The sequence below is a fragment of the Mobula birostris genome, chromosome 7 (genome assembly GCF_030028105.1).
Source record: "Mobula birostris isolate sMobBir1 chromosome 7, sMobBir1.hap1, whole genome shotgun sequence".
Lineage (NCBI taxonomy): Eukaryota > Metazoa > Chordata > Chondrichthyes > Myliobatiformes > Myliobatidae > Mobula > Mobula birostris.
Window position 1 is genome coordinate 174290446 of NC_092376.1, and position 27141 is coordinate 174317586.

Below are 27141 nucleotides of genomic sequence, written 5' to 3' on the forward strand. Positions count from 1 at the left end.
ATTTTGGTTTCATCAGACCATAGAACCTTCTTCCAGCTGACTTCGGAGTCTCCCACATGCCTTCTGGCAAACTCTAGCTGAGATTTCATGAGTTTTTTTCAACAGTGGCTTTCTCTTTGCCACTCTCCCATAAAGCTGTGACTGATGAAGCACCCGGGCAACAGTTGTTGTCTGCGCAGTCTCTTCCACCTCAGCTACTGAAGCTTGTAACTCTTCCGGAGTTGTCATAGGTCTCTCGGTAGCCTCCCTCACTAGTCCCCTTCTTGCACAGTCACTCAGTTTTTGAGGATGGCCTGCTCTAGGCAGATTTACAGCTGTACCATATTCTTTCCAGTTCTTAGTGATTGACTCAACTGTACTCCAAGGGGATATTCAGAGACTTGGAAATTTTCTTATATTCATCTCCTAACCTTTTCGTGGAGTTGCTTGGCATGCTCTTTTTGTCTTCATGGTGTAGTTTTTACCAGGATACTGACTCACCAGCATGTATTTTTGCCTATAATCAATTGAAACACCTTGACTGCACACGGTGATCTTCATTTAACTAATTAACCAATTTGCTGCTCCAGTGATGATTTGGTGTGGCATATTAAAGGGGGTGAATACTTAAGCAATCAATTATTTTGTGTTTTATATTTGTAATTAATTTAGATAATTTTGTAGAGATATATTTTCACTTTGATGCAAAAGAGTCTTTTCTGTTGATCAGTGTCAAAAAAGTCAAATTAAAGCCAAATTGTGATTCAATGTTGTGAAACAATAAAACATGAAAACTTCCAAGGGCGGGGTGAATACTTTTTATGGACAGTGTAAGTTGTGGGAACAGTTCAGTGATGGGGCAAGTGAAATAAAGTAAAGTTATTTCCTTTGGTTCAGGAGCCTGATTGTTGAGGGGTAATAACTGTTCCTGAACCTGGTGGTGAGGGCCCTGAGGCTCCTGTACCCTCTTCCTGATGGCAGCAATGAGAAGAGAGCATGGCATGATAGAGGTGTACAAGATGATGAGAAGCATAGATCGGGTGGACAGCCAACACCTTTTTCACAGGGTGGAAGTGGCTAATATGTGGGGGGATATAATTTTAAGGTGATTGTCAGAAGGTATCAGGGGGGATGTCAGAGGTAGATTTTTTTACACAGGGAGTGGTGGGTGTGTGGAACATCCTGCCGGGGTGGTGGTAGAGGCAGATTCATTAGGGACATTTAAGAAACCCTTAGATAGGGACATGGATGATGCAAAAATGGAGGGTTATAGGTTAGATTGATCTATAGAGGTAAGCTTTAAAGGATAATGCACAACATTGTAATATGGAGTTTGAGAGTAAGAGTGGTTGTATTCGCAATGAAAACGTCAATGGAATTAAAAAGGAGGAAGCTGTTTTTGGAGGCAATCAGATTAACAGTACTTGAAGTAATTCCCAAGAGCTGGGGAGGATGAGATTTCTTTTCTCACACAGTGAGTGTTGTGATATCCTGCCTAGCAGTTGGGCTGGAAGCCGATTCAGTCAGCACTCAAAGTAGAATTGAATAAGTGTGTTGAGAGAGGAAGGCGCAAGTTGATGAAAAGTCAGGGGGTATTGAAACAGATGAGCGTTAGCACGACTGTCTTTGGCAAAATGGCTTCCTCCTGTGGTGAAAGACTCTTGATTCTATTTCATCTATGTAGAGATGCAGGGTGAAATAGGGCCTTCTGGCCCTTCGAGTGGCACTGCCCAGCATTCCACCGAGATTTAACCCTGCCTAATCAGAGGGACAATTTACAATGACCAACTAAGCTACTAACCAGTACGTCTTTAGGACTGTGGGAGGAAACCATAGCACCAGAGGAATCCCACGCACACATAGAAGAACGTACAACCTTCTTTACAGAGGCACCGGTGTGTTGAACTCAGAACTCCAATGTTCAGAGCTGTAATAGTGCCATGCTAACCATTGTGCTACCATGGTGCCACAGGTGATCACCGCTCAGCATAGGCCCGTGATTATTCCTTTGAACTTGGATTCACTTTCTCACTGTGGTATAGAATGCTGGTACATCAGTTCACACACGTTTTTGAACACTTTTACTAGAAAGTATTTCCTTCATGCAGAGAAGCAAGACCCCTCTTGAAATCTCAAAGATATACATAGTTGGCTGCATCCCTAACTTTGCAGTTACAAACCTACTGCAATTCTTTGAGGAAATTACAAGCAGGGTAGACAAAGGATATGCATGGATGTACTTGGATTTTCAGATGGCCTTTGACAAGGTGACACACACTGAGGCTGCTTAGAAAGATAAGAGCCCAAAGAATTACAGGAAAGTTACTAGCATGGGTGGAACATTCGTTGATCGGCAGAAAACAGAGACGTGGAATAAAGGGATCCTATTTCTGGCTGGCTGCCAGGTTACCAGTGGAGTTCCACATGGTCAGTGTTGGACAGCTGCTCTTTTACAATGTATGTCAATGATTTGGACTATGGGGTTAATAGATTTGTGCTAAATTTGCCGATTGATACAAAGATAGTTGGAGGAGCGGGTAGTGTTGAGGAAACGAAGAGCCTGCAGAGAGACATAGATAGTTTAGGAGAATGGGCAAAGAAGTGCAAATGTAATACAATGTTGGAAAGCTGTATGGTCATGCACTTTAGGTGGAGAAATAAATGGACTGACTATTATTTAGATGGGGAGAGAATTCAAAATGCAGAGATGCAAAGGGATCTTGGGGATACTTATGCAAGACACCCCTAAAGGTTAACCTCAGGTTGAGTCAGTTGTGAAGAAGGCAAATGCAATGTTGGCATTCCTTTCTAGAGGTGTAGAATATAAGAGCAGGGATGTGATGTTGTGGCTCTAAAAGGCACCCGTGAGACCACACTTGGAGTATTGTGTGCAGTTTTGGGCTCCTTATTTAGTAAGGATATACTGACATTGGAGAGGGGTCAGAGAAGATTCATGAGAATGATTCCAGGAATGAAAGGGTTACTGTATGAAGAACGTCTGGCAGCTCTTAGGCTGTATTCCCTGGAGTTCAGGAGAATGAAGGGGGATCTCATTGAAACATTCCAAATGTTTAAAGGACTGAACAGATTAGATATGGCAAAGATATTTCCCATGGTAGGGGATTCTCGGTCAAGAGGGCACGACTTCAGGATTGAAGGACATCCATTTAGAACTGAGATGTGGAGAAGTTACTTTAGTCAGAGGGTAGTAAATCTGTGGAATTTGTTGCCACGAGCGGTTGTGGAGGCCAAGTCGTTGGGTGTATTTAAGGCAGAGATAGATAGGTTCCTGATAAACCAGGGCATCAAAGGGTATGTGGTGAAAGCAGGGGAGTGGGGGATGACTGGAAGAATTAGATCAGCCCATGATTGAATGGTGGAGCACACTTGATGGGCTGAATGGCTTACTTCTACTCCTATATCTTACGGTCTTATAGTGTAAAGCTTTACAGCACCAGTGATCACAGTTCAATTCCCACAACTGCCTGTAAGGAGTTTGTATGTTCTCCCTGTGACCACATGTCCTTTCTCTGAGTACTCCAGTTTTTTCCTACATTCCAAAGGCATATGGGTTAGTGAGTTATTTGGTCACATGGGTGTAATTGGGCGGTGCAGGCTCATTGGGCAGTATCTCCAAATAAATAAATAGAATTCAATAAGCCCGGCACAGTGGTTAGCATAATGCTATTACAGTGCCAGTGATCAATGCTTGGGTTTCAGTTTCCACCACTGTCTGCAAGGAATTTATCCATTTTCCCATGACCACGGGATTTCCTCCGGGTGCTCCGGTTTCAAGCCAGAGGCTTCAAGATGGTGCTAGTGAACCACATTAACATATTGCAAGCTGCTTACAAAACTTGAAAATATATCTCTTCTGAATTGCTCTCATTGTAATCTGCAACTGTAATTTCCCTTTAAGCAGTGTATTTTTGAACAGTCTTAACTAGCAAATTCATAATCTTCTGAAGGACTCAGCGGACTTAACTCTCTAGTATACAGGTACAGCACCTTTAAGCAGATGAAGGAAGTTTCTCTACCCAGCATCTTGTTAGCAAATGCACAGTTGCTGGAGAACAGGACTGTGGGCCTAAGGGTAAGATTGCTGTTTCGGAGGAATATGAGGAATTGCCATGCTCTGCGTTTCATGGAGACATGGCTCCCTCCGGACATGGTAGATATGTTGGTAAGACCCAAAGGCTTCTTGATACACAGGATGGTCTGGACTGCTGATTTGGAGAAAGCAAAAGGTGGGGCATTGTGTTTCATGATAAACTCTTTGTGGTGCTCAGACATGGCTGTTTTGTTGCAGTCTTGTTCCCCTGACCTGGAACGTCTAACAATTAAGTGACTCTGTGACCCTGACTACAGTTTACATACCACTAAAAGCCAAATATCTCAGGCACTCGAGATATTGAATGCTGCCATCACCAATCAAGAAACAGCCTAGCCTGATGCCTTTCAAATCATAGTTGAGGACTTCAGTCAGCCTTGTTTGAAGAAATCTTTGCCTAATTATCATCAGCACATAACCAGCAGCACCAGGGGTCCCAACATGCTTGACCACTGCTATACTGTTATAAGAAATGCCTATTGTTTCATACCTGGATGGCATTTCGGGAAACCTAATCACTTGTCTGTCCTCCTACCTGCATACAGGCAGAGGCTAAGGAACAAGGCTCCAGAAATAAGGACAACAAAGAGGTTGGTCAAGGGAGGCTGAGAATCAGCTATGGGATTGCTTGGAGTCAGTTGGCTGGGCGGTGTTCATGGATTCATCAGAGAATCTGAATGAATACGCCATAGTTGTCATGGACTTTATAAAAATAGTTGTGGACAACTGTGTCCCCACAAAATCATTCAGAGTCTTCCCCAACCAGAACCCTGGATGAACTATGAGATCCGCAATCTGTTGAGGGATGAGTCAGTGGCATTCAGGTCTGGCAACCAAGTAGGACACAAGAGGGCCAAGTACAATTTCTGGAAAGCCATCTCACGTGTGAAATGGTAATTCCGGACCAAACCTGGGTCACTGGGGGGATGCTAGACAGCAGGGCTTCGCACCCAGATGAGCTCAATACCTTCTGTGCTTGCGTAACACGCTGTAAGATTTCACTGCTAATGTAATGGCCCCTCTGTAATGCTTCACTGCTAAGGTGATGGTTTCTCTGTAGCAGCAATGTTTGGGTTATGACTAGAGATAACGGGGCTTTGGAATGTGCGTTATCCAATGAGAGGTTGTTGTTCTTTCTTGTGGGGCTGGGAGCAGGGATTCCGCGGTCTTTTGTCAGCGAGAGATGAAGAGAGAAGACACGAATGGAAAGAGTTGGTAGACTGGCAGACGGAGTGGACTCAGACCGAGGGTCCGAGGGTCAGCGACACTCAGAGGAGGTCGATGGGAGTTGAATGGACGAATCCATGAGCTCCAACATGCACTTTAGACTGTTTCATTAAATTGGGCCCTTTTTCTTTCTATTTTCTTTACTAACCCTATAGTCAGATTAAGATTTATTAAGTTCAATCGTTTAATTGCATAGGGTGTACTGTCTGGTATTTTGCAGTTCAGATTTGTAACCAGGCAACACATCACGCAGCATCCACACAAACAAGATTTCTTAGTTTGGCTGGGCCAGAGGCTGTCTTCCCCTAGACAAATGCCTGCTGGCCGAACCTGAGAGTTTCACTTGTTTTGACCATCAAAACATAGAGGAACCTTCACAGGCTCCCACGGCCCCTGATGACCTTGTGATTTCAGTCTCTGAGACTGACGTGAGAGCATCCTTCAGGAGGGTGAACCCACAGAAAGCATCCAGCTTAGATTGGGTAACTGACCGAATACTAAAGACCTGAGCTGATCAACTAGCTTGGTATTCTCTGATAGCTTTAACCTCTCGCTTCAGCAATCTGAGTTATCTGTCTGCTTCAAGCAGGCTTCAATTATACTGGTGCTTAAGAAGTACATGGTAACCTGTCTCAATGAGACAGCAAAGAAGCATACATCAGAACACTCATTGTCAACTACAACTAGGCATTTAATACATCATCCCTTCAAAACTAATCAATAAGCTCCAAGGCCTTGGCCTCAATACCTCTTTGTGCAATTCAGTCCTCAATTTCCTCTCTTGCAGACCCTAGTCAGTTCGGATCAGTAACATCTCCTCTACGATTTCCATCAGCACAGGTGCATCACAATGCTGAGTCAACGTTCCCTCTAATTTTTTTTACAGCTGCATCCACCAACCCTTGCTCTGAGCAGGAAAATTTTACTTGGCTTGAAAACTGCGTGGCACTTTAAATTAATATTTCTAAAAGAAAACTCCAGCTGTGCGGCAACAAAGACTATGTACGTAGGAGCATTTCGGTTACTGCGCGGCTGTGCACCCACAGAGATTGGAGGAAACAGTGTACCGTGTGCTTAGACCCTTGCTCTACTCACTTAACACTTATGGCTAAGTACAGAACAAGTACCATTTTGCTGACAACACCACTGTCGTTGGTGGAATCAAAGGTAGTGATGAATCAACATATAGGAGGGAGATACCTCGTTGAGTGGTGCTATAGTAACAACCAACTGGCCAGTAGTGTGGTTGCATCTGCACTGGACTTCAAGGTGAGTGATCCGGTATCCAAATCTGGCAAGCTCCTTGCACACTTTCCATCCATGCTGGGTTGAGTGTCGAGCTAGCAACTTGGCCTCACAAATGCTAAAGAAACGGCAAGATAGCGCCTGATGCGCCACAAAGTACATAGAGGAACAACATAACAACAACCTCGCACTCAATGTTAGCAAGACCAAGAGCTGATTATTGACTTATGAAGAAATTGATGAGCCAGTCGTCATTGAGTGATCAAAAGTGGAGAGGGTCAGTAGCTTAAAATTCTTTGGTGGAGTCATTTTGGAGGACCTGTGCTGGGCCCAGCACACAAGTGCAATTACGAAGAAAGCACAGCAACGCCTCTACTTCCTTAGAAGTTTGTGAAGTTTCAGCATGACACCTAAGTCTTTGATGAACTTCTATAGATGTGCAGTGGAGAGATATTGACTGTCTGCATCACAGCCTGGGATGGAAGCACCAAGTCCCTTGAATGGAAAAGCCAACAAGTAATGGATATGGCCCAGTCCATCACAGGTAAAGTCCTCCCCACCATTGAGCACATCTACATGGAGCGTTGTCACAGGAAAGCAGCATCCATTATCCAGGTCAGCTCTTTTCTTGCTGTTACTATCAGGAAGGAGGTACAGGAGCTTCAGAATCCACACCACCAGGTTCAGGAACAGTTATTACCCCTTAACGGCACGCGGGACAGAAGCAAGGTTGCATTATGTATTCCACGGACCAGCAAATTCCGGTCAGTTAAGCAAACAGAGCAGCAGACACCCCTGCTGAAATCCGGAGGAAAACACACAGAGGGGGATCACAAAGCCGAGGAAAGAGGACCGGGTCGAGACAACAGAGACCTTTGGAGAAGAGGAGTTTGGTGGGTAATACCGTTCCGGCTGACCGGAAGTGCACCGAGAGCGGTAAGCGGCGTGAAGGAGTGGGGTGCTTATGGATCTGGCTAACAACGGAAGGTGCAATCTGGGGTATATTACGATCGAGGAACGTGTTTGCAGACTGGATATTGAACTTTTTACTGTTGGACTTCGGCCACATTCTACCGTGATACAACACTTGGCTGCACGGGAGGTCGTTCCTGCCTGTGGCCATCGAACGTGCAGCTCCTCCCGTGGAGGGTCAGACACCCTGAGCCAATAGACTGGTCCTGGACTTATTTTCCATCTGGCATAGTTTTGCATTTTGTTGCTTGATTGTTGGGGTTTTTTGTATTGCTATATTTACGCTCTACTCTTGGTTGGTGCGGCTGTAACGAAACCAAATTTCCCTCAGGTTTAATAAAGTATATCTATCTGTTTAATCATCAGGCTCTTGAACTAGAGGAAAAAATTTCACTCAACTTCACTCGCCCCATCATTGAACTGTTCCCACAATCCGTGCACTCACTTTCAAGGACTCTTCATCTCATGCTTTTGATATTTATTGCTCATCTATTTGTTACTATTTTATTTCTTTTTTGTATTTGTATTCTATTATGTTTCTTGGATTGACTGAGTATGCCCGCAAGAACATAAATATCAGGGTTGCATATAGACACATAAATGTACTTTGATAGTAAATTTACTTTGAACTTTGAACCTCCTCCCACATTCCAAACATTGAGTTATTGAGTTGTGGGCATGCTGTGTTGGTGCTGTAAGTGTGATGAAATTTGCACTCTGCCCAGAACAGTCCTCGCTGTTTTGATGTACATATGACTAATAATGCTATTTTTAAAAAAAATTCGAATCACTTACACCAGATTGGCACCACTTGGACATCAACGTACTGAGCTTTAATATTCTTCAAGTATGAATGCTTACTCTGAATCAGTCTGGCAGAGTTAACCCAATTATAGAACTGGATTCCCAAAGTGCCATAAAAATGCCTGTTCCCATCAAAATTGGAAATGCACTAACTTCACGGGTCATGTGCTGACATTTATCAGAAACTGATTTATTACAACTGACTTTCATGACATGAAATATGTTGTTTTGTCGCAGCAGTACAGTGCAAAGGCATAAAAAATTACTATAAATCAGAAACATAAATAAATAGCTGAGAAAGATTAATGAGGTGGTGTTCATAGGTTCATGACTGTTCAGAAATCTGGATGCCCAGTGATGTTAAGACAGAAGGAGGGAAATCAGAGTAAGTTTTAATATTACTGGCATATGTTGTGAAATCTGTTCGCAAACAACAGGAATTCTGCAGATGCTGGAAATTCAAGCAACACACATCAAAGTTGCTGGTGAACGCAGCAGGCCAAGCAGCATCTGTAGGAAGATGTGCAGTCGACGTTTCAGGCCGAGACCCTTCGTCAGGACTAACTAAAGGAAGAGTGAGTAAGGGATTTGAAAGTTGGAGGGGGAGGGGGAGATCCAAAATGATAGGAGAAGACAGGAGGGGGAGGGATAGAGCCAAGAGCTGGACAGGTGATAGGCAAAAGGGGATACGAGAGGATCATGGGACAGGAGGTCCGGGAAGAAAGACAAGTGGGGGGGGGGACCCAGAGGATGGGCAAGAGGTATATTCAGAGGGACAGAGGGAGAAAAAGGAGAGTGAGAGAAAGAATGTGTGCATAAAAATAAGTAACAGATGGGGTACGAGGGGGAGGTGGGGCATTAGCGGAAGTTAGAGAAGTCGATGTTCATGCCATCAGGTTGGAGGCTACCCAGACGGAATATAAGGTGTTGTTCCTCCAACCTGAGTGTGGCTTCATCTTTACAGTAGAGGAGGCCGTGGATAGACATGTCAGAATGGGAATGGGACGTGGAATCAAAATGTGTGGCCACTGGGAGATCCTGCTTTCTCTGGCGGACAGAGCGTAGATGTTCAGCAAAGCGGTCTCCCAGTCTGCGTCGGGTCTCGCCAATATATAAAAGGCCACATCGGGAGCACCGGATGCAGTATATCACCCCAGTCGACTCACAGGTGAAGTGTTGCCTCACCTGGAAGGACGGTTTGGGGCCCTGAATGGTGGTAACGGAGGAAGTGTAAGGGCATGTGTGGCACTTGTTCCACTTACACAGATAAGTGCCAGGAGGGAGATCAGTGGGGAGGGATGGGGGGGACGAATGGACAAAGGATTTGTGTAGGGAGCGATCCCTGCGGAATGCAGAGGGGGCGGGAGGGAAAGATGTGCTTAGTGGTGGGATCCCGTTGGAGGTGGCGGAAGTTATGGAGAATAATATGTTGGACCCGGAGGCTGGTGGGGTGGTAGGTGAGGACCAGGGGAACCCTATTCCTAGTGGGGTGGCGGGAGGATGGAGTGACAGCAGATGTACGTGAAATGGGGGAGATGCGTTTAAGAGCAGAGTTGATAGTGGAGGAAGGGAAGCCCCTTTCTTTAAAAAAGGAAGACATCTCCCTCATCCTAGAATGAAAAGCCTCATCCTGATGCTGAGCAGATGCCTCCCACACCATCACCGACTTTATCCGCTCAGGGGATCTCCCATCCACTGCTACCAACCTTATAGTTCCCACACCCCGCACTTCCCGTTTCTACCTCCTACCCAAGATCCACAAACCTGCCTGTCCTGGCCGACCTATTGTCTCAGCTTGCTCCTGCCCCACCGAACTCATTTCTGCATACCTCGACACTGTTTTATCACCCCTTGTTCAATCCCTTCCGACCTATGTTCGTGACACTCTCACGCTCTTAAACTTTTCGATGATTTTAAGTTCCCTGGCCCCCACCACTTTATTTTCACCATGGATGTCCAGTCCTTATATACTTCCATCCCCCATCAGGAAGGTCTCAAAGCTCTACACTTCTTTTTGGATTCCAGACCTAATCAGTTCCCCTCTACCACCACTCTGCTCCGTCTAGCGGAATTAGTCCTTACTCTTAATAATTTCTCCTTTGGCTCCTCCCACTTCCTCCAAACTAAAGGTGTAGCTGTGGGCACCCGTATGGGTCCTAGCTATGCCTGCCTTTTTGTTGGGTTTGTGGAACAATCTATGTTCCGTGCCTATTCTGGTATCTGTCCCCCACTTTCCTTCGCTACATCGACGACTGCATTGGCGCTGCTTCCTGCACGCATGCAGAACTCGTTGACTTTATTAACTTTGCCTTCAACTTTCACCCTGCCCTCAAGTTTACCTGGTCCATTTCCGACACCTCCCTCCCCTTTCTAGATCTTTCTGTCTCTGCCTCTGGAGACAGTTTATCCACTGATGTCTACTATAAGCCTACTGACTCTCACAGCTATCTGGACTATTCCTCTTCTCACCCTGTCTCTTGCAAAAACGCCATCCCCTTCTCGCAATTCCTCCGTCTCCGCCGCATCTGCTCTCAGGATGAGACTTTTCATTCTAGGACGAGGGAGATGTCTTCCTTTTTTAAAGAAAGGGGCTTCCCTTCCTCCACTATCAACTCTGCTCTTAAACGCATCTCCCCCATTTCACGTACATTTGCTCTCACTCCATCCTCCCGCCACCCCACTAGGAATAGGGTTCCCCTGGTCCTCACCTACCACCCCACCAGCCTCCGGGTCCAACATATTATTCTCCGTAACTTCCGCCACCTCCAACGGGATCCCACCACTAAGCACATCTTTCCCTCCCCCCTTCTCTCTGCATTCCGCAGGGATCGCTCCCTACACAACTCACTTGTCCATTCGTCCCCCCCATCCCTCTCCACTGATCTCCCTCCTGGCACTTATCCGTGTAAGCGGAACAAGTGCTACACATGCCCTTACACTTCCTCCCTTACCACCATTCAGGGCCACAAACAGTCCTTCCAGATGAGGCAACACTTCACCCGTGAGTCGACTGGGGTGATATACTGCGTCCGGTGCTCCCGAGGTGGCCTTTTATATATTGGCGAGACCCGACGCAGACTGGGAGACCGCTTTGCTGAACATCCGCTCTGTCCGCCAGAGAAAGCAGGATCTCCCAGTGGCCACACATTTTAATTCCACATCCCATTCCCATTCTGACATGTCTATCCACGGCCTCCTCTACTGTAAAGATGAAGCCACACTCAGGTTGGAGGAACAACACCTTATATTCCGTCTGGGTAGCCTCCAACCTGATGGCATGAACATCGACTTCTCTAACTTCCGCTAATGCCCCACCTCCCCCTCGTATCCTATCTGTTACTTATTTTTATGCACACATTCTTTCTCTCACTCTCCTTTTTCTCCTTCTGTCCCTCTGCATATACCTCTTGCCCATCCTCTGGGTCCCCCCCCACTTGTCTTTCTTCCCGGACCTCCTGTCCCATGATCCTCTCGTATCCCCTTTTGCCTATCACCTGTCCAGCTCTTGGCTCTATCCCTCCCCCTCCTGTCTTCTCCTATCATTTTGGATCTCCCCCTCCCCCTCCAACTTTCAAATCCCTTACTCACTCTTCCTTCAGTTAGTCCTGACGAAGGGTCTCGGCCTGAAACGTCGACTGCACCTCTTCCTACAGATGCTGCTTGGCCTGCTGCGTTCACCAGCAACTTTGATGTGTGTTGTGAAATTTGTTGTTTTGTTTGCTGCAGTACATTGCAATACATAATAAAAACTGTAAGTTACAATAAGAAGTAAATATTTTTAAAAATTAAATTTAATAAGTAGTGCAAAAAGAGAGAAAAAATTACCGAGGAAGTCTTCATGGGTTCATTATCCATTCAGAAACCTGATGGCGGAGGGGAAGAAGCCTTTCCTGAAACATTAATTGTGTGTCTTCAGGGTCCTGTACCTCCTCTTTGATGGTAGCAATGAGAAGAGGGCATGTCCTGGGTGATGGGGTCCTTAGTGATGGACACCACCTTTTTGAGGCATCATCTTTTGAAGATGTCCTGGCCGTTGGGAAAGCTGGTGCCCACGATAGAGCTGGGCGAATTTACAAATTTCTTCAACGTTTTCCGATCCAGTGCAGTGATCCCTTCATGCCAGGTGGTGATGCAGCCAGTTTAAATGCTCTTGACGGTAAAAATTTGCGAATGACTTTGGTGAGACACCAATTCTCCTCAAGTTCCCAATGAAATACAACTGTTGCTGTGTCTTCCTTATAATTGCATCAAAGAAATATGGGTGCCAGTTTGAGTGAAAAAGCAACCTGTTCTCATCCTTACCGTATAACACCATTGCAACAGAGAGGTACACGGTTCAGGACAAAAGGAGCTGCCCTGGGCAAAATCTAATTCCACTGAGGGATTCATTATAAATCTTTGCTGCCAGAAGCTGGTGCTTTGAGAACTGTTGTCTCAGTGGGAACATTGAAATTTCCTTCTGAAGCACTTTGTTCAGAACCAGGTTTATTACTGGCATGTCACAAAGTGTGTTGTTTTCTGGCAGCAGTACAGTGTAAGATGTAAAATTGCTGTAATTTAGTGCAATAAAAATATGTAAAACATAAGTAGTGCAAAATGAGAGCAAAATACTGAGGTAGCTTGGATTCGTGATTGATGGTGGAGGGTAAGAAATTTCCTGAATCACTGAGTGTGGATCTTTAGGCTCCTGGACCTCTTCCCTGATAGTAGAAATCTCCTTCCTCATGCTGTTAGTAAGGTTATTTCTATTCATTTCATTTTCCCAAATTCCAGCCAGAAATCTCAGGAACACTTGGTACTTGTGGAAAGAGAGACAGAATGAACAGTTCAGGTCTGAGACACTTCTTCATTATTGCTAAAAGGAAAAGCAAATTGGGTTTCAGCAGGGGCTGTTGGAGATAATCAGTATTATTTTTGGACAACTGGCCTGACATATGCCCTAATATCAGAATTTAGAGTTAGATTCATAGTGTTGTACAACACAGAACCATGATCAATATCACTCTTTCTGTTCTGTACACCTCTATGTTTATGCCAGCTATCAAGTCCCTCGTTTTGTTGGTTGTGAACACAATTGATGCAGTTCACTGTATGTAAAGCACACAAAAGACTGGAGGAACTCAGCAGCTCAGGCAGCATCTATGGAAAGTAATAGAGATGACATTTTGGGCTGACACTCCTTAACAGGACCGGCTGACATATTTCATTGTGTGTTTCAAACTACATCTAATGAAATCGTGCTTTCTTCTTGCTGCTGCCATCAAAAAGAAAGTACAGGAGCCTCAGAACCCACACCAGCGGGTTCAGGAACCGTTATTATCTCTCAACCATCAGGCACTTGAACTAGAAGGGATAACTTCACAGGCCACGTCAGTGAAATGTTCCCATAACCTATTGACTCATTTTCAAGGACTCTTCATCTCTTGTTCTTGATACTTATTGCTTATTTATTTATTATTCTTTCTTTCTTTGTTATTTGCACAGTTTGTTGTCTTTTGCACACTGATTGAATGCCCAAGTTGGTACAGTCTTACACTGATTCTGTTATTGTTATTATTCTATGGATTTATTGAGTATGCCCACAAGACAATAAATCTCAGAGTTATAAATGGTGACATAATGTATTTTGATAGTAAATTTACTTTGATCTTTAAATAAATCTGAATCTGCACTCAGTGGCTGCTTTATTAGGTGCAACTATCAAATCAGCCAATCATGTTGCTCAATGCATAAAAGTATGCAGACATGGTCAACAGGTTCAGTTGTTGTGCAGACCAAACATCAGAATGGGGAAAAATTGTGATCTAAGTGTCTTTGGCCATGGAATGATTGTTGGTGCCAGACAGAGTGGTTTGAGTATCTCATAAACTACTGATCTCCTGGGATTTTCACACACAACAGTCTCTAGAGTTTACAGAGAATGCTGCAGAAAACAAAGAAACACAGTGGCAGTTCTGTGGACGAAAATTCCTTGTTAATTGTAAGAGGTTCAGAAGAGAATGGCCAGGCTTGTTCAAGCTGACAGTAAGTCAAATAACCACGCATTACAGCAGTGGTGTGCAGAAGAGCATCTCTGAATACACAACATATCGAACCTCGAAGTGGATCGGCTAGAGCAGCGGCAGATGTTGGTGTACCTCATAGGTGTGCATAAAAAAGTGGCCACTGAGTGTACATTAAACTCCTTTACTAGCACTTGATCTATAACCTTTTATGCCTTGGCAATTCCAGTGTGAGTCTAGAACGTAGAAGATTACAGCACATTAATTCCACCATTAGAACATACAGCCCTACAGCAAAGTACAGGCCCTTCAGCCTGTAATGTTGTGCTGATCCTTTAATCTGCTCTAAAATCAATCTAACCCTTCCCTCCTACATTGCCCTCCATTTTTCTATTATCCATTTGCCTACCTAAGAGTCCCTTAAATGTCCCTAATGTACCTACCTCTACCATCATACCTGACAGGGCTTTCCACGCATCCACCACCCTCTGTTTAAAATAAGATTATCACTGACATCCCCCCCTATATTTTCCCACAATCACCTTAAAATTATGCCCCCTCATATTAGCCATTTCTATTCTGGAGAAATGTCTCTGGCTGTCCACTCGATCTATGCCTCTAATCATCTTGTACTTGCCTACCAAGTCACCTCTCACCCCCTTCTCTCCACAGGGTAAAGCTCTAGCTTGCTGGACCTATCCTTATAAGACATGCTCTCCAATTCAGGTAGCATCCTAGTAAATCTCTTCTGCTCCATCTGTAAAGCTTCCACATCCTTCCTATAATGAGGAGAGCAGAACTGATTACAGTTCTCCATCTCTAGAGGGATGAGGGCAGCAAGTAAGCAGCATGCTGCCCACTGCAGGGTTCTTCCTAGGTTCCACTTGGTTCTGACTTGGCGGTGTGTTGTTGAGCTTTTATCATTGCCTGACCAAAATCTTGTACTTCCTGAATCCAACAACACTTGGACTGTTTTTATACGGTTTCTGGAATCATTCAAGGAGACAGCTGACTACCACTTTCTCAAGTGTTATTGATGGTGCACAATAGTTACTGGCCTTGTAAATCAATAAAATTTGTTGGTCTGTACTTAGAGACTCCAGTGTCTGCTTTTGTCTGTATATATGCAAGCCTTTATTATAACACTGGTTGCTTCAATCAGTGTCGTGCGGCACAGCCGTGTAGTGGTTAGCACAACATTGTACAGTGCAAGTGATCACTGATTGGGGTTCAATTCCTGCCATTGACCGTAAGAAGTTTGTATGTTTTCCCCGTGACCACCTGTGTTTCCTCCAGGTGTTTCGAAGACATATGGAATAGTAAGGGTTGTAAATTGTGGGTATGGTATGTTGGTAAAGTTACGATTAGTACAACAGTGCCAGTGATCACTGATTAAGTTTCAATTCACTAGATTAGATAAATTAGCTTTCTGTGTCACATCCAAACATACAATGAAATGTGTCGTCCAACAGAGTCCAAGGATTCTGCTGGAGGCAGCCGCAAGTGTTGCCATGCTTCCAGCGCTAATATCGCATGCTGACAACTTACTAACCCTTACCTATATGGCTTTGCAATGAGGAGGAGACCAGTGCACCCACAGGAAACCCACGTAGTCATGGGGAGAACATACAAACTCCTTACAGATTGATGATTGCTGCCGCTGTAAATTACTGCGCTAACCGCTACGCTTCTATGCCACCCCTGTTGCTGCTGTCTGTAATGAATTTGTACATTCTCCCCATGACCTCCTGGATTTCCTCAGACGGTGTTGGTTATTGGTGCAAATGATGCATTTCACTGTATGTTTCAATGTGACAAATAAAGGTAATCTTTAAATTGTAGAATCACAACATTAGAGCAGGTGTGAATGGAGCAATTGAATTGTCCTTTTGCAAACTATTTGAAAACCATTGTGTGCCACTGAAGTCAGTGACCTTACCATCAACTCTAAATAGGATGAGGATGGATATGGCCTCTGTCGGTCGGGGTCAACCATGGATGTTGCGTCCTAGATGTTTAAGTAAGCCAACCTGAGCATTACAATATGGAGAGCAAACTGTTACCCCTGTAGCAAGCTCTCTGTCTCCATGCATCTGATGAATCCAAAGGAACGGCAGAGACTGATACAGTTTGGCACCAGCAGTATTGCAGGAGTTGCCAGTCAGCACTGAACTCAATGTAGGACTGCCCTAGGGACTCCAGCTCCAGATTTTTCTCTCGGAGTTTACTCCCAAGGCCTTTCCCATGAGTGAGTATTGCCACAAGGCAGCAGAGGTTTGAGATCAGAGTTTTCCTTCTCCTGGATGAGCTGCCAACCACGGCTGATGAGCCCTATCTACCTGAAGTGATTGGTTTTAAGGTGCCAGTAACCTGCCTTTGCCCCTTTTCTTGTCAGTAGAAACAGTTCTACTGGGCTTAGTAGCTAAGCCACACATGAAGGCCAGGAGCTGGACTTGGTTGTCAGAGGCTATTTGGGTGGCACCTAATGGGTAGTGTGAGCTTGTCCCCAGTACCATTTCCAGCTATAACAACCTAAAGGAACCTAGTGGGTTCCTAAATAGGGGACCACCTGTAATGCTGAGGTATGCATCTGAATGGAAGTTATCCACCATTGTGCACATCTTCAAGGAGCACTGCCACAAGAAAGCAGTATCCTTCATCAAGGAGCCCTCACCATGCAGGCCACACTTACTTCTCACTGCCACTATTGGGAAGGAGGTACAGGAGTCCTAGGTCCCACGCCACCAGGTTCAGGAACAGACATTACCCTTCAGTCATCAGGCTCCTGAACCAGCGTGGATAACTTCACTCACCTTAACTTTCAAATGCTTTCACAACCTACAGACTCACTTTCAAGGACCCTACAGCTCATGTTCTCAATGTTATTTATTTATTTGTTAGTTTATTTATTTTTTATATTTGCACAGCTTGTCTTCTTTAGCACATTGGTTGTTTTTCAGTCCTTGTGTGTAGTTTTCATTGCTTCCATTGATTTCTTTCTTCTATTGTGAATGCCTGCAAGTAAATGAATGTCAGGATAGTATATGGTGACTGTACTCAATGGCCACTCTGTTAGGTTTAGGAGTGAAACCTGGTGTGGGCTTCTGCGGCTGTAGCCCATCCATTTCAAGGCTCGATGTGTTGTGCATTCAGAGATGTTCTTCTATACACCACTGTCGTAACACATTGTTATTTGAGTTACTGTTGCCTTTCTATCAGCTTGGAGCAGCCTAGCCGTTCTCTTCTGACCTCTCTCATTAACAAACCGTTTTTGTCCACAGAACTGCCTCTCACAGGATTTTTTTTTTGTTTTTCGCTCCATTCTCAGTAAACTTTAGAGAGTGTTGTGCATGAAAATCCCAGGATTTTCAAACTGCCCAATCAGACACCAACAATGATTCCATGGTCAAAGTTACTTAGATCACATTCGTTCCCACATTCGGATGTTTGGTCTGAACAACAACTGAACCCCTTGACCTTGTCTGCTTGCTTTTATGCATTTGCTTGCTGCCACATTATTGGCTGATTAGGCAGCTGCATTAAGAGCAAGTGTACCTAATAAAGTGGCCACTGAGTGTATATGTACTTTGATAAATTTCTTTGAGCCTTGAGCTTTCAAGAGATTACTGTGGAAGAATTGATGTTGGTTTTTGCTGTTTTTTAGATGGAGAACAAAGCAGAATCTAGACTATTGCTTTTTGATGATGTATGCACAGTTGAAAGGCACCTATTATGTACAGGTAAGAGAGCTTATGTGTTTTATTTTGTATAACTGTTGTTCCAAACAAAGCTATTTTAGTTGGGCAAAAGTTTGTATTGACTGGGGGGAGAAAACATAACCTCTCCTCTGGGTCTAAAGAGCAGCTGGCTTTCAGTTCTGAGAACCATTTGTCAGTGTGTATTGATTTCTTCCACGAGTGCTTGAGGAACTTTTATTAGGGTCATCACTTTAAATTTTAACGTAATAACCTTCTTCTTGACAAGCAATTAGTAGAACCCTAATGTGTAGAGTTTTCTGTGTTGAACTTAACTGCTAATGTTTCTGACGATAAGAATTTGGTACGTGACAGCAACTACTTCTCATTCAAGTCAGCAAGACAAATGAGATGATTATTGACTTTGGGAGGAAGCTGGAGGTCCATGAGCCCATCCTTATCATGGCACCAGAGGTGGAGAAAGTCAGCAACTTTAAGTTCTTCAGTGTTCTCATTTCAGAGGATCTGTCCTGGGCCCAGCACATAAGTACCATTATGAAGAAAGCACAGTAGCAGCTCAACTTCCTAAAAAGTTTGTGAAGGTTTGGCATGACATCTAAAACTTGGACAAACTGCCATAGATGTGCAATGGAGAGTTGCATCATACCTGGTATGGGAGCACCAGTGTCCTTGAACCGAAAATTCAACAAATAATAGTGGATACGGTCCAGTCCATCATGGATAAAGCCTCCACACCACTGAGCACACAGCACTGTCGCAGGAAAGGAGCATCAGTCATTAACATCCCCACCATCTGGGCCATGCTCTCTACCCGCTGCTGCTATCAGGAATAAGACAAAGGGGCCTCGGGACCCACGCCACCAGATTCAGCAACAGTTATTACCCCTCAGCCATCAGGCTCTTGAGCCAGAGGGGATAATTTCATTCATCTTCACTCGCCTCATCACAAACAAGAGAAAATCTGCAGAAGCTGGAAATCAAAGCAACACATACAAAATGCTGGTCCTTCTGAAGGGTCTTGACCCAAAACATTGACTGTACTTTATTCCGTTCTTTCTTTTTCAATCTTTTTATTAAGTTTCAAAATTAATAAACATAATGATAATAGTAATGATACAAAGAGATCGGGATTGCATTAATCATGTTTAACATGTACAAGCACAGACTCCAAGTGTCAAGTATAGTTTAGCCTCCCAATCTCATAGCAACTAACTATGAAAAAGGTATTTTATAAAGAGAAAAAAAACCCCTAAACTAAAGAAAACTAAAAAAAAACAAAGAATGGGCTGTCATATTGCAACGGCTGAAATTATTGTTTGTCGTTAACTCTGCTCCTCTATACATTAACAAAAAATTATTACAAAAAATTCAGAAAGGGTCAACTTACATCATATGAAAATATTGAATAAATGGCCTCCAAGTCTCTTCAAATTTAACCGAAGGATTCATAGTACCGCTCCTAATTTTTTTCCAAGTTTAGGCATGCTGTCGTTTGGGAAAACCATTGAAATGTAGTAGGGGGACTGTATTTTATTCCATAGATGCTGCCTGGCCTGCTGAGTTTCTCCAGCATTTTGTGTGTTGCACTGAACTGTTCCCGCAAGCTGTGGACTCACTTCAAGGACGCTTCATCTCATGTTCTCAATATTTAATTCTTATTTGTTTATTACAATTTTTTTGTATTTGCAAAGTTTTTTGTCTTTTGCACATTAGTTCAGCATGGACTAGGTAGAGTGTTGGGCCTGTTTCTGTGTGAGTCTAATCAAGAAAGACCATACCCAACAGGACAGAAAACTAACCAATGTGCAAATGTGCAAACCAACAAACTGTGCAAATACAAAAAGAGAAAAAAAGTAATTGTAATAATAAATAAGTAAGAGAGAAACGTCAAGAACTTAAGATAAAGAGCCCTTGAAAGTGAATCAAGTGAGTCCATAGGATTTGGGAAGAGTTGAATGACAGGGTGAGTGAAGTTATCCCATCTGGTTCAAGAGCCTGATGATTGAGGGGTAATAACTTGCTGAACACAGTGGTGTGGGTCCTGAGGCTCCTGTACCACCTTCCTGATGGCAGCAGTGAGAAGAGAACATGGTCTGCATGGTGAGTCTACAGACATCCCACCCTGCAAAAAGTCATTTCAGGGAGGTAGCACCCCTGCCCCCCGCCCCCCCCCCCGTCAACCTCCAAGGGTGTATGTAATACTTTGGTTAGTGATTTTGTGTAATCTGTAAACCAAGTTGGGTATATGCAGAAAATGTGACATTAAAATATGTACTTATATTATATTATCATGTTTATTCTATTACAACTTTAAGCAAGTCTACAGGGAGTTTGGCCTCATCACATAGGACATCAATAGAGTAGCTCCTTAGCAGTTAGCCAGCTAGTTTAAATAACACTAGCTATGCTGATGAACAAATGACGCCTGTTAAACTCACCTCAACATGTCTTTTACATTTTAACCCACCATGGGTAATAGAAATGTCACTGATGCTGCCTGACCGTTCACCAGCATTTTTTGTGTGTGTTGCTTGAATTTCCAGCATCTGCAAATTTCCTCATGGTTACAAACAGAGCAGCGAGCAACACTGTCATTATTTTTGAGGTCGACTGTAAAGCCCGCCCACAGAGAAAACTGATAGGTCTACTTAGCATGAAGAGAGACCAATCAGGATGCTCTCCCTCTCCCTCTCAAAAAAATCGATTTCCGGGCATCAGGGAACTGCTATCAATAGACGGGAGACTCCCGGAACTTCCGGGAGAGGTGGAATGTCTGGGTCTATCCTGTTAGTCCATCTCCCGGTCTTTTCTGTGTAGTCTGTATTTTTTTTCTTTGGAGGTACTTACCACTTTAGAACATAAAACAGTACAGGCCCTTTGGCCCACAATTTTGTTCCAACCTTTTGTTTTGAAAGCAATTTAATCTCCTTGCACTGTGATCAGGCAGAATGTTCTGGCTGACTAAGTTTCGCATCTCTCTTTGCGGTTAATTTACTGACATTCTGTATACTTCATCACATTTTCCTGTCAGTCGAAAATTTTCCTGAAAATCTCATGTCTCCTCTGTGCACAGAAGCAGCCTGTTCTCCGGTAATTAATTATCCATGTTCCTAATCAGTTTTTAACATGGAATTTTACTAGTTTCTGTGATTTCAATATTAGTTTGCCAAATGGTTCCATGCTGCATTGTGAGGTATAGATAGTGTAAGTGCAAGCAGGCTTTTCCACTGAGGTTGGGTGAGACTAAAACTAGAGGTCATGGGTTAAGGGTGAAAGGAGAAATTTTTAGGAGGAACATAAAGATGTGCTTTTTCACTCAAAGGGTGATGAGTGTGTGGAATGAGCTGCCGCAGATGTGGTGGACTTGGTTCAATCTCAACATTAAAGAAATAGGTACATGGATGGGAGGGGTATGGAGGGCTGTGGGTAGATAGGACTAGGCAGAATAGCAGTATAGCATGGACTAGATGGGCTGAAGGCGCAGTTTTCTAACTCTATGATATTGCTTCAGGCGAGCCTCTGCTTGTCTTGCCTTGTGTCTTATGGCAATTTTCTTCTCTCAGCTTTCTGCTTTCTACTGATGATCCTTGAAGTGTTAAGAAATCTAACCCAAAATTTTCTAATAACATATTGTTGTAAGGTTGCAGCCTGAAATGGTGCTCTCTTAGAAAATAATAAAAAACACATCCTTCCTTGCCTGCATACCTCCCCACTTCCATTTCTTTATTCTGTCCTCATGTTTAATGTCCTCAAAATTCAAGTTCACATTCAAATGTATTGTCATTCATCCATTCACTTGTATACCACTGAACAAAAGATCATTCCTCCAGATCAAGGTGGACAAAACAGTACATTTAACTCACACACTTAACACATAAGGTATTACTACCACTAGTAAATTAACAGATAATAAGGTGCATGTATGATACAAGTTTAAAGGCAGCAGTTGATGCTGCCAACACTCCATACGTGACAAGACCTGGGTGGTGGCAGGGAGTTCAGTAGTTCGCTGAAAAAAATAAAAATTCTTCCTGGCCCAACACTTCTCTGTCACACATCTATGGAATTGCACCAGGGTACAGAGCAGAGGTCAGAGTGAACCTATAGGTTCATTATTAAGAATCAACTTTATTTGCCATTTACATTGACATGTATTAGGAATTTGCTGCCGTGTGTCGATCAGGGCACATATATCAGTGATCAGCTTGTCTTGAACACTGATCATTACACAGTGAAAAAGTGCAGTGCTGGTAAGCGATAAAGTGCAAGATCATAACAAGGCAGACCGTGAGGTCAAGCGTCCATCTTATTACACAAACCAGCAGCTTATTTTAACTTTATTGAAATCTTGTAATCGGTGTTTTGAGCTTTAAATTGCAAACTATAAAATTCAGATGTCATCAAAAGACACAGTGAAATGTGTTGTTTGTGTTAATAGCGAAGACTGTCTGAGGGTGCGCTAAGGGCAGCCTGTAAGAGTCGTCATACATTCTGGTGCGAAGATAGCATATCCACAATGTTCATCATAGAAACATAGAAAATAGCTGCAGGAGTAGGCCATTCGGCCCTTTGAGCCTGCACCACCATTCAGTATGATCATGGCTGATCATCCAACTCAGAACCCTGTACCTGCCTTCTCTCCATACCCCCTGATCCCTTTAGCCACAAGGGCCATATCTAATTCCCTCTTAAATATAGCCAATGAGCTGGCCTCAACTGTTTCTTGTGGCAGAGAATTCCACAGATTCACCACTCTGTGTGAAGAAGTTTTTCCTAATCTCGGTCCTAAAAGGCTTCTCCTTTATCCTCAAACTGTGACCCCTCGTTCTGGACTTCCCCCAACATCAGGAACAATCTTCCTGTATCTGGCCTGTCCAATCCCTTTAGAATTTTATACGTTTCAATCAGATCCCCCCTCAATCTTCTAAATTCCAGAGAGTATAAGCCTAGTCGATCCAGTCTTTCATCATATGAAAGTCCTGCCATCCCAGGAATCAATCTGGTGAACCTTCTTTATACTCCCTCTATGGCAGGAATGTCTTTCCTCAGATTACGGGACCAAAACTGCACACAATACTCCAGGTGTGGTCTCACCGAGGCCTTGTACAACTGCAGTAGTACCTCCCTGCTCCTGTACTTGAATCCTCTTGCTATGAACGCCAGCATACCATTCGCCTTTTTCACCGCCTGCTGTACCTGCATGCCCACTTTCAATGACTAGTGTACAATGACACCCAGGTCTCGTTGCACCTCCCCTTTTCCTAATCGGCCACCATTCAGATAATAATCTGTTTTCCTGTTCTTGCCACCAAAGTGGATAACCTCAGATTTATCCACATTAAATTGCAACTGCCATGAATTTGCCCACTCACCTAACCTATCCAAGTCACCCTGCATCCTCTTAGCATCCTATTATCAGTGATAATAAAAACTATTCAGGAGCATAGTTAATAGAATGCGATTTACTAAAGAGAGTTTGTGTTCATTTCTAGCTGGAAGATGATATTGTGGCGAGACCGAATTATCTAAGCACAATGAAGAACTTTGCACTGCAGCAACCATCGGGGGAGTGGATGATCCTGGAATTTTCCCAGCTTGGATTTATTGGTAAACTCCCAGAAATTTCCATGCTTTCCATTCTGCTCCTACACTACAAGATGAAACTCAGAATGACGACCTCAGTGAAACCAATGCTATTTTTAACCTTTGCGGCCTGGAACCACAAGCTTCAGTCCCCTGACTGAATTTGTTTATTCTAGCTCAGAGACTAATTAAACCAGAGGGTCTTCTTATTCTGCTCAGTTTCCCCACCCTCTCACATTCACTCAGTATTTTCAGCTAGACCCTTAATTGCTAATTTAGTTAGAACATAGACCAGCACAGCACAGTACAAATCATTTGACCTATGATGATGTACCAATCTTTTGGCCTATTCTAATATCAATCTAATCCTTCCCTAGCACATAACCCTCCATTTTTCTATCATCCATGTGTCTATCTAAGAGACTTTTAAATGTCCCGAATGTACCTGCCTCTATCACCACACCTAGTAGGGTGTTCCCACACCCACCACTCTCTGTGTAAAAAACACTTACCTCTGACATCTCCCCTATACTTCCCTTCAATCTCCTTAAAATTATAGCCCCTTGTGTTAGCCATTTCCGCCCTGGGAATTTCAAAAGTCATTCCTGTTCCTCCTCTTTGTGATGTCAAAGAGCTGCATAACTGTGAAGATGTATATCCTTATTCATGAAGACTAAAACTAATTCTAGTGACTTGATGGTGGGTTAGTAAAAGCACAGCACTTGTGTGGAGTAATTTGTTTGTGGTCTCCTCAAGTAGCTGCATGACTCTCTGGCTCTTTATAATTATAGTGAGACATCCCTATAGTTTGTTCCCCCCTCACACATGCTGCTTGACCTGTTCAGAATTTTGCTATTGGGTTAAAGTTTGTTCATATCCTTCTCAGAAATTGAATAGTTCAGTTTAAAAACCAAGCAGGCTATCCATGGTAAGTAATTTTAGATCTAGGAAAATCTATGCATGTAACATCTTTCAGATCAAATAGCTTCTGGTTAAGGTGGCACTACCGAAGGCATGCAAAAGCTTACTGGCAGTTCAAAAGGCAAGGAATTCGACTAAAAACATTACTAATAACACCTTCAGCCTGTCTATACCCAGACTGAATCGCTGGGCGGTGGCATCTAGGCCCAGTGCATTATGCTGTGCTGGGGCCTGAGTTCTAATGTGCGGTATGATCCACTTCATTAATTTAAATGCTGGTCCACGTAGACGGGAAAGACAGGGTGTTAAGATCAGAGGCGAGAGTCAGGCGGATTTCATTCTCCTGTGATGTTCACTTCTCTCACCTTGGTGCGAGACTGCCTCCGGCTGCTGTGCTTTGTGTCTGAGAGCTTTGTGGCGATTTGCCCTGTTAATATTATGAACTGATACCAAGGCTTTGGGCCTACTCCAGGGATTTCGATCTAAGGACTCAATTGGTTTGGAATCCTGTTGCTCACTTGTATTGTTGGCATGATTTGTGTTTTTTTTGTCTCATCCTCTGCGCATTAGGTGTTAGCCTTTGTTTTTTTAAAATTCCATTCTTTCAGGCATCTTGCTTTGTGGCTGCCTGTAAGCAGACAAATCTGAAGGTTGTATAATTTATACGTTCTTTGATAATAAATGTACTTTGAATCTCTCTGGGCAGATGGGGCTCATCATCTGTGGTTATTATTATCAGCTTATTTAGGAGAAGGAAAACTCTAGTCTCAAACCTCTACTGCCTTGTGGCTGTGCACTGATGGGGATGGCTTTGGGAGTAAACCCTGAGACAGGATCCAGAACCGGAGACCCCAAGGCAATCCTGTGTTGAGTTCAATGCTCACTAGAAACTCCTAGTTTAGTTGGTCTATTTTGTTAGATTAGTTTTTGTTAGGGGGTATATTTTTTTTCCTTTTTCATGTTAATTTGTCTATATATAATATTTGTATCTTGTAAGATTGGGAGGTTTAATATCCATGTATTAACTGGGTTTATACTTATATAGGATAATTACAACAATGTAATCCCAATAACTTTGTATGATGACTCTGTTATGTTAATCTTTATCATTACAATACTAATAAAAAGGTTGAAAAAGAAAAAAAAAGAAACTCCTGCGACATTGCTGGTGCCAAACTGTATCAGCCTCTACTGTTCCTTTAGATTCATCAGCCATGTGGAGAAGGGGAACCTACTACATGGGCAACAGACATCAAAGTTGCTGGTGAACGCAGCAGGCCAGGCAGCATCTCTAGGAAGAGGCACAGTCGACGTTTCAGGCCAAGACCCTTCGTCAGGACCTGACAAAGGGTGTCGGCCTGAAACGTCGACTGTACCTCTTCCTAGAGATGCTGCCTCGCCTGCTGCGTTCACCAACAACTTTGATGTGTGTTGCTTGAATTTCCAGCATCTGCAGAATTCCTGTTGTTTACATGGGCAACAGCTTGGTCTCCATATCGTACCGCCCTGCCTTGCATTCCCTGATTGAGAAGTTGCAGAACCTGGGCCTCTGTACCTCCCTCTCCAATTGGTTCCTCAACTTCCTAACCAGAAAACCACAATCTGTGCAGATTGGTGATAACATCTCCTCCTTGCTGATGATCAACACTGGCACACCTCAGGGGTGTGTGCTTGGCCACTGCTCTACTCTCCACATACTCATGACTGTGTGGCTGGGCATAGCTCAAATGCCATCTATAAATTTGCCATTATTGGTAGAATCTCAGATGATGACGAGAGGGCGTACAGGAGTGAAATATGCCAACTAGTGGAGTGGGGTCACAGCAACAACCTGGCACTCAATGTCTGTAAGACGAAAGAGCTGATTGTGGACTTCAGGAAGGGTAAGTCAAAGGAACACATACCAATCCTCATAGAGGGATCAGAAGTGGAGACAGTGAGAAGTTTCAAGTCCTTGGGTGTCAAGATCTCTGAGGACCTAACCTGGTCCCCGCAGTTATAAAGAAGGCAAGACATTGACTATACTTCATTAGGAGTTTGAAGAGATTTGGTATGTCAACAAATACACTCAAAAACTTCTATAGATGTACCGTGGAGAGCATTCTGACAGACTGCATCACTGTCTGGTATGGGGGTCGGGGGTCGGGGGCGGGGGGCGGCTACTGCACAGGACCAAAAGAAGCTGCAGAGGGTTGTAAGTTTAGTCAGCTACAAAGTACCCAGGACGTCTTCCAGGAGTGGTGTCTCAGAGAGGCAGCGTCCATTATTAAGGACCTCCAGTACCCAGGGCATGCCCTTTTCTCACTGTTACCATCAGGGAGGAGGTACAGAAGCCTGAAGGCACACACTCAGCAATTCAGGAACAGCTTCTTCCCCTCTGCCATCTGATTCCTAAATGGACATTGAACCCATGAACACTACCTCACTTTTTAAATATATACTATTTCTGGTTTTTTGCACTATTTTTAATCTATTCAATATACATATACTGTAATTGATATATTTATTTTTTAATTATTTTTTCTTCTATATTATGTATTGCATTGAACTGCTGCTGCTGCTAAGTTAACAAATTTCACAA

General features: G+C 43.6%; 1 protein-coding gene across 2 annotated transcripts in view; it reads left to right on the plus strand.

The window, feature by feature from the left end:
* The window catches only part of LOC140200581 (alpha-1,3-mannosyl-glycoprotein 4-beta-N-acetylglucosaminyltransferase B), a 431883-nt gene that overhangs the window by 224991 nt on the left and 179751 nt on the right, over positions 1-27141 (plus strand). For both annotated transcript variants that reach the window (XM_072264115.1, XM_072264112.1), the window contains exons 7-8: positions 18005-18080; positions 23549-23663. In XM_072264115.1, the coding sequence (XP_072120216.1) occupies positions 18005-18080; positions 23549-23663 (191 nt within the window). The remainder of the gene's footprint in view (positions 1-18004; positions 18081-23548; positions 23664-27141) is intronic.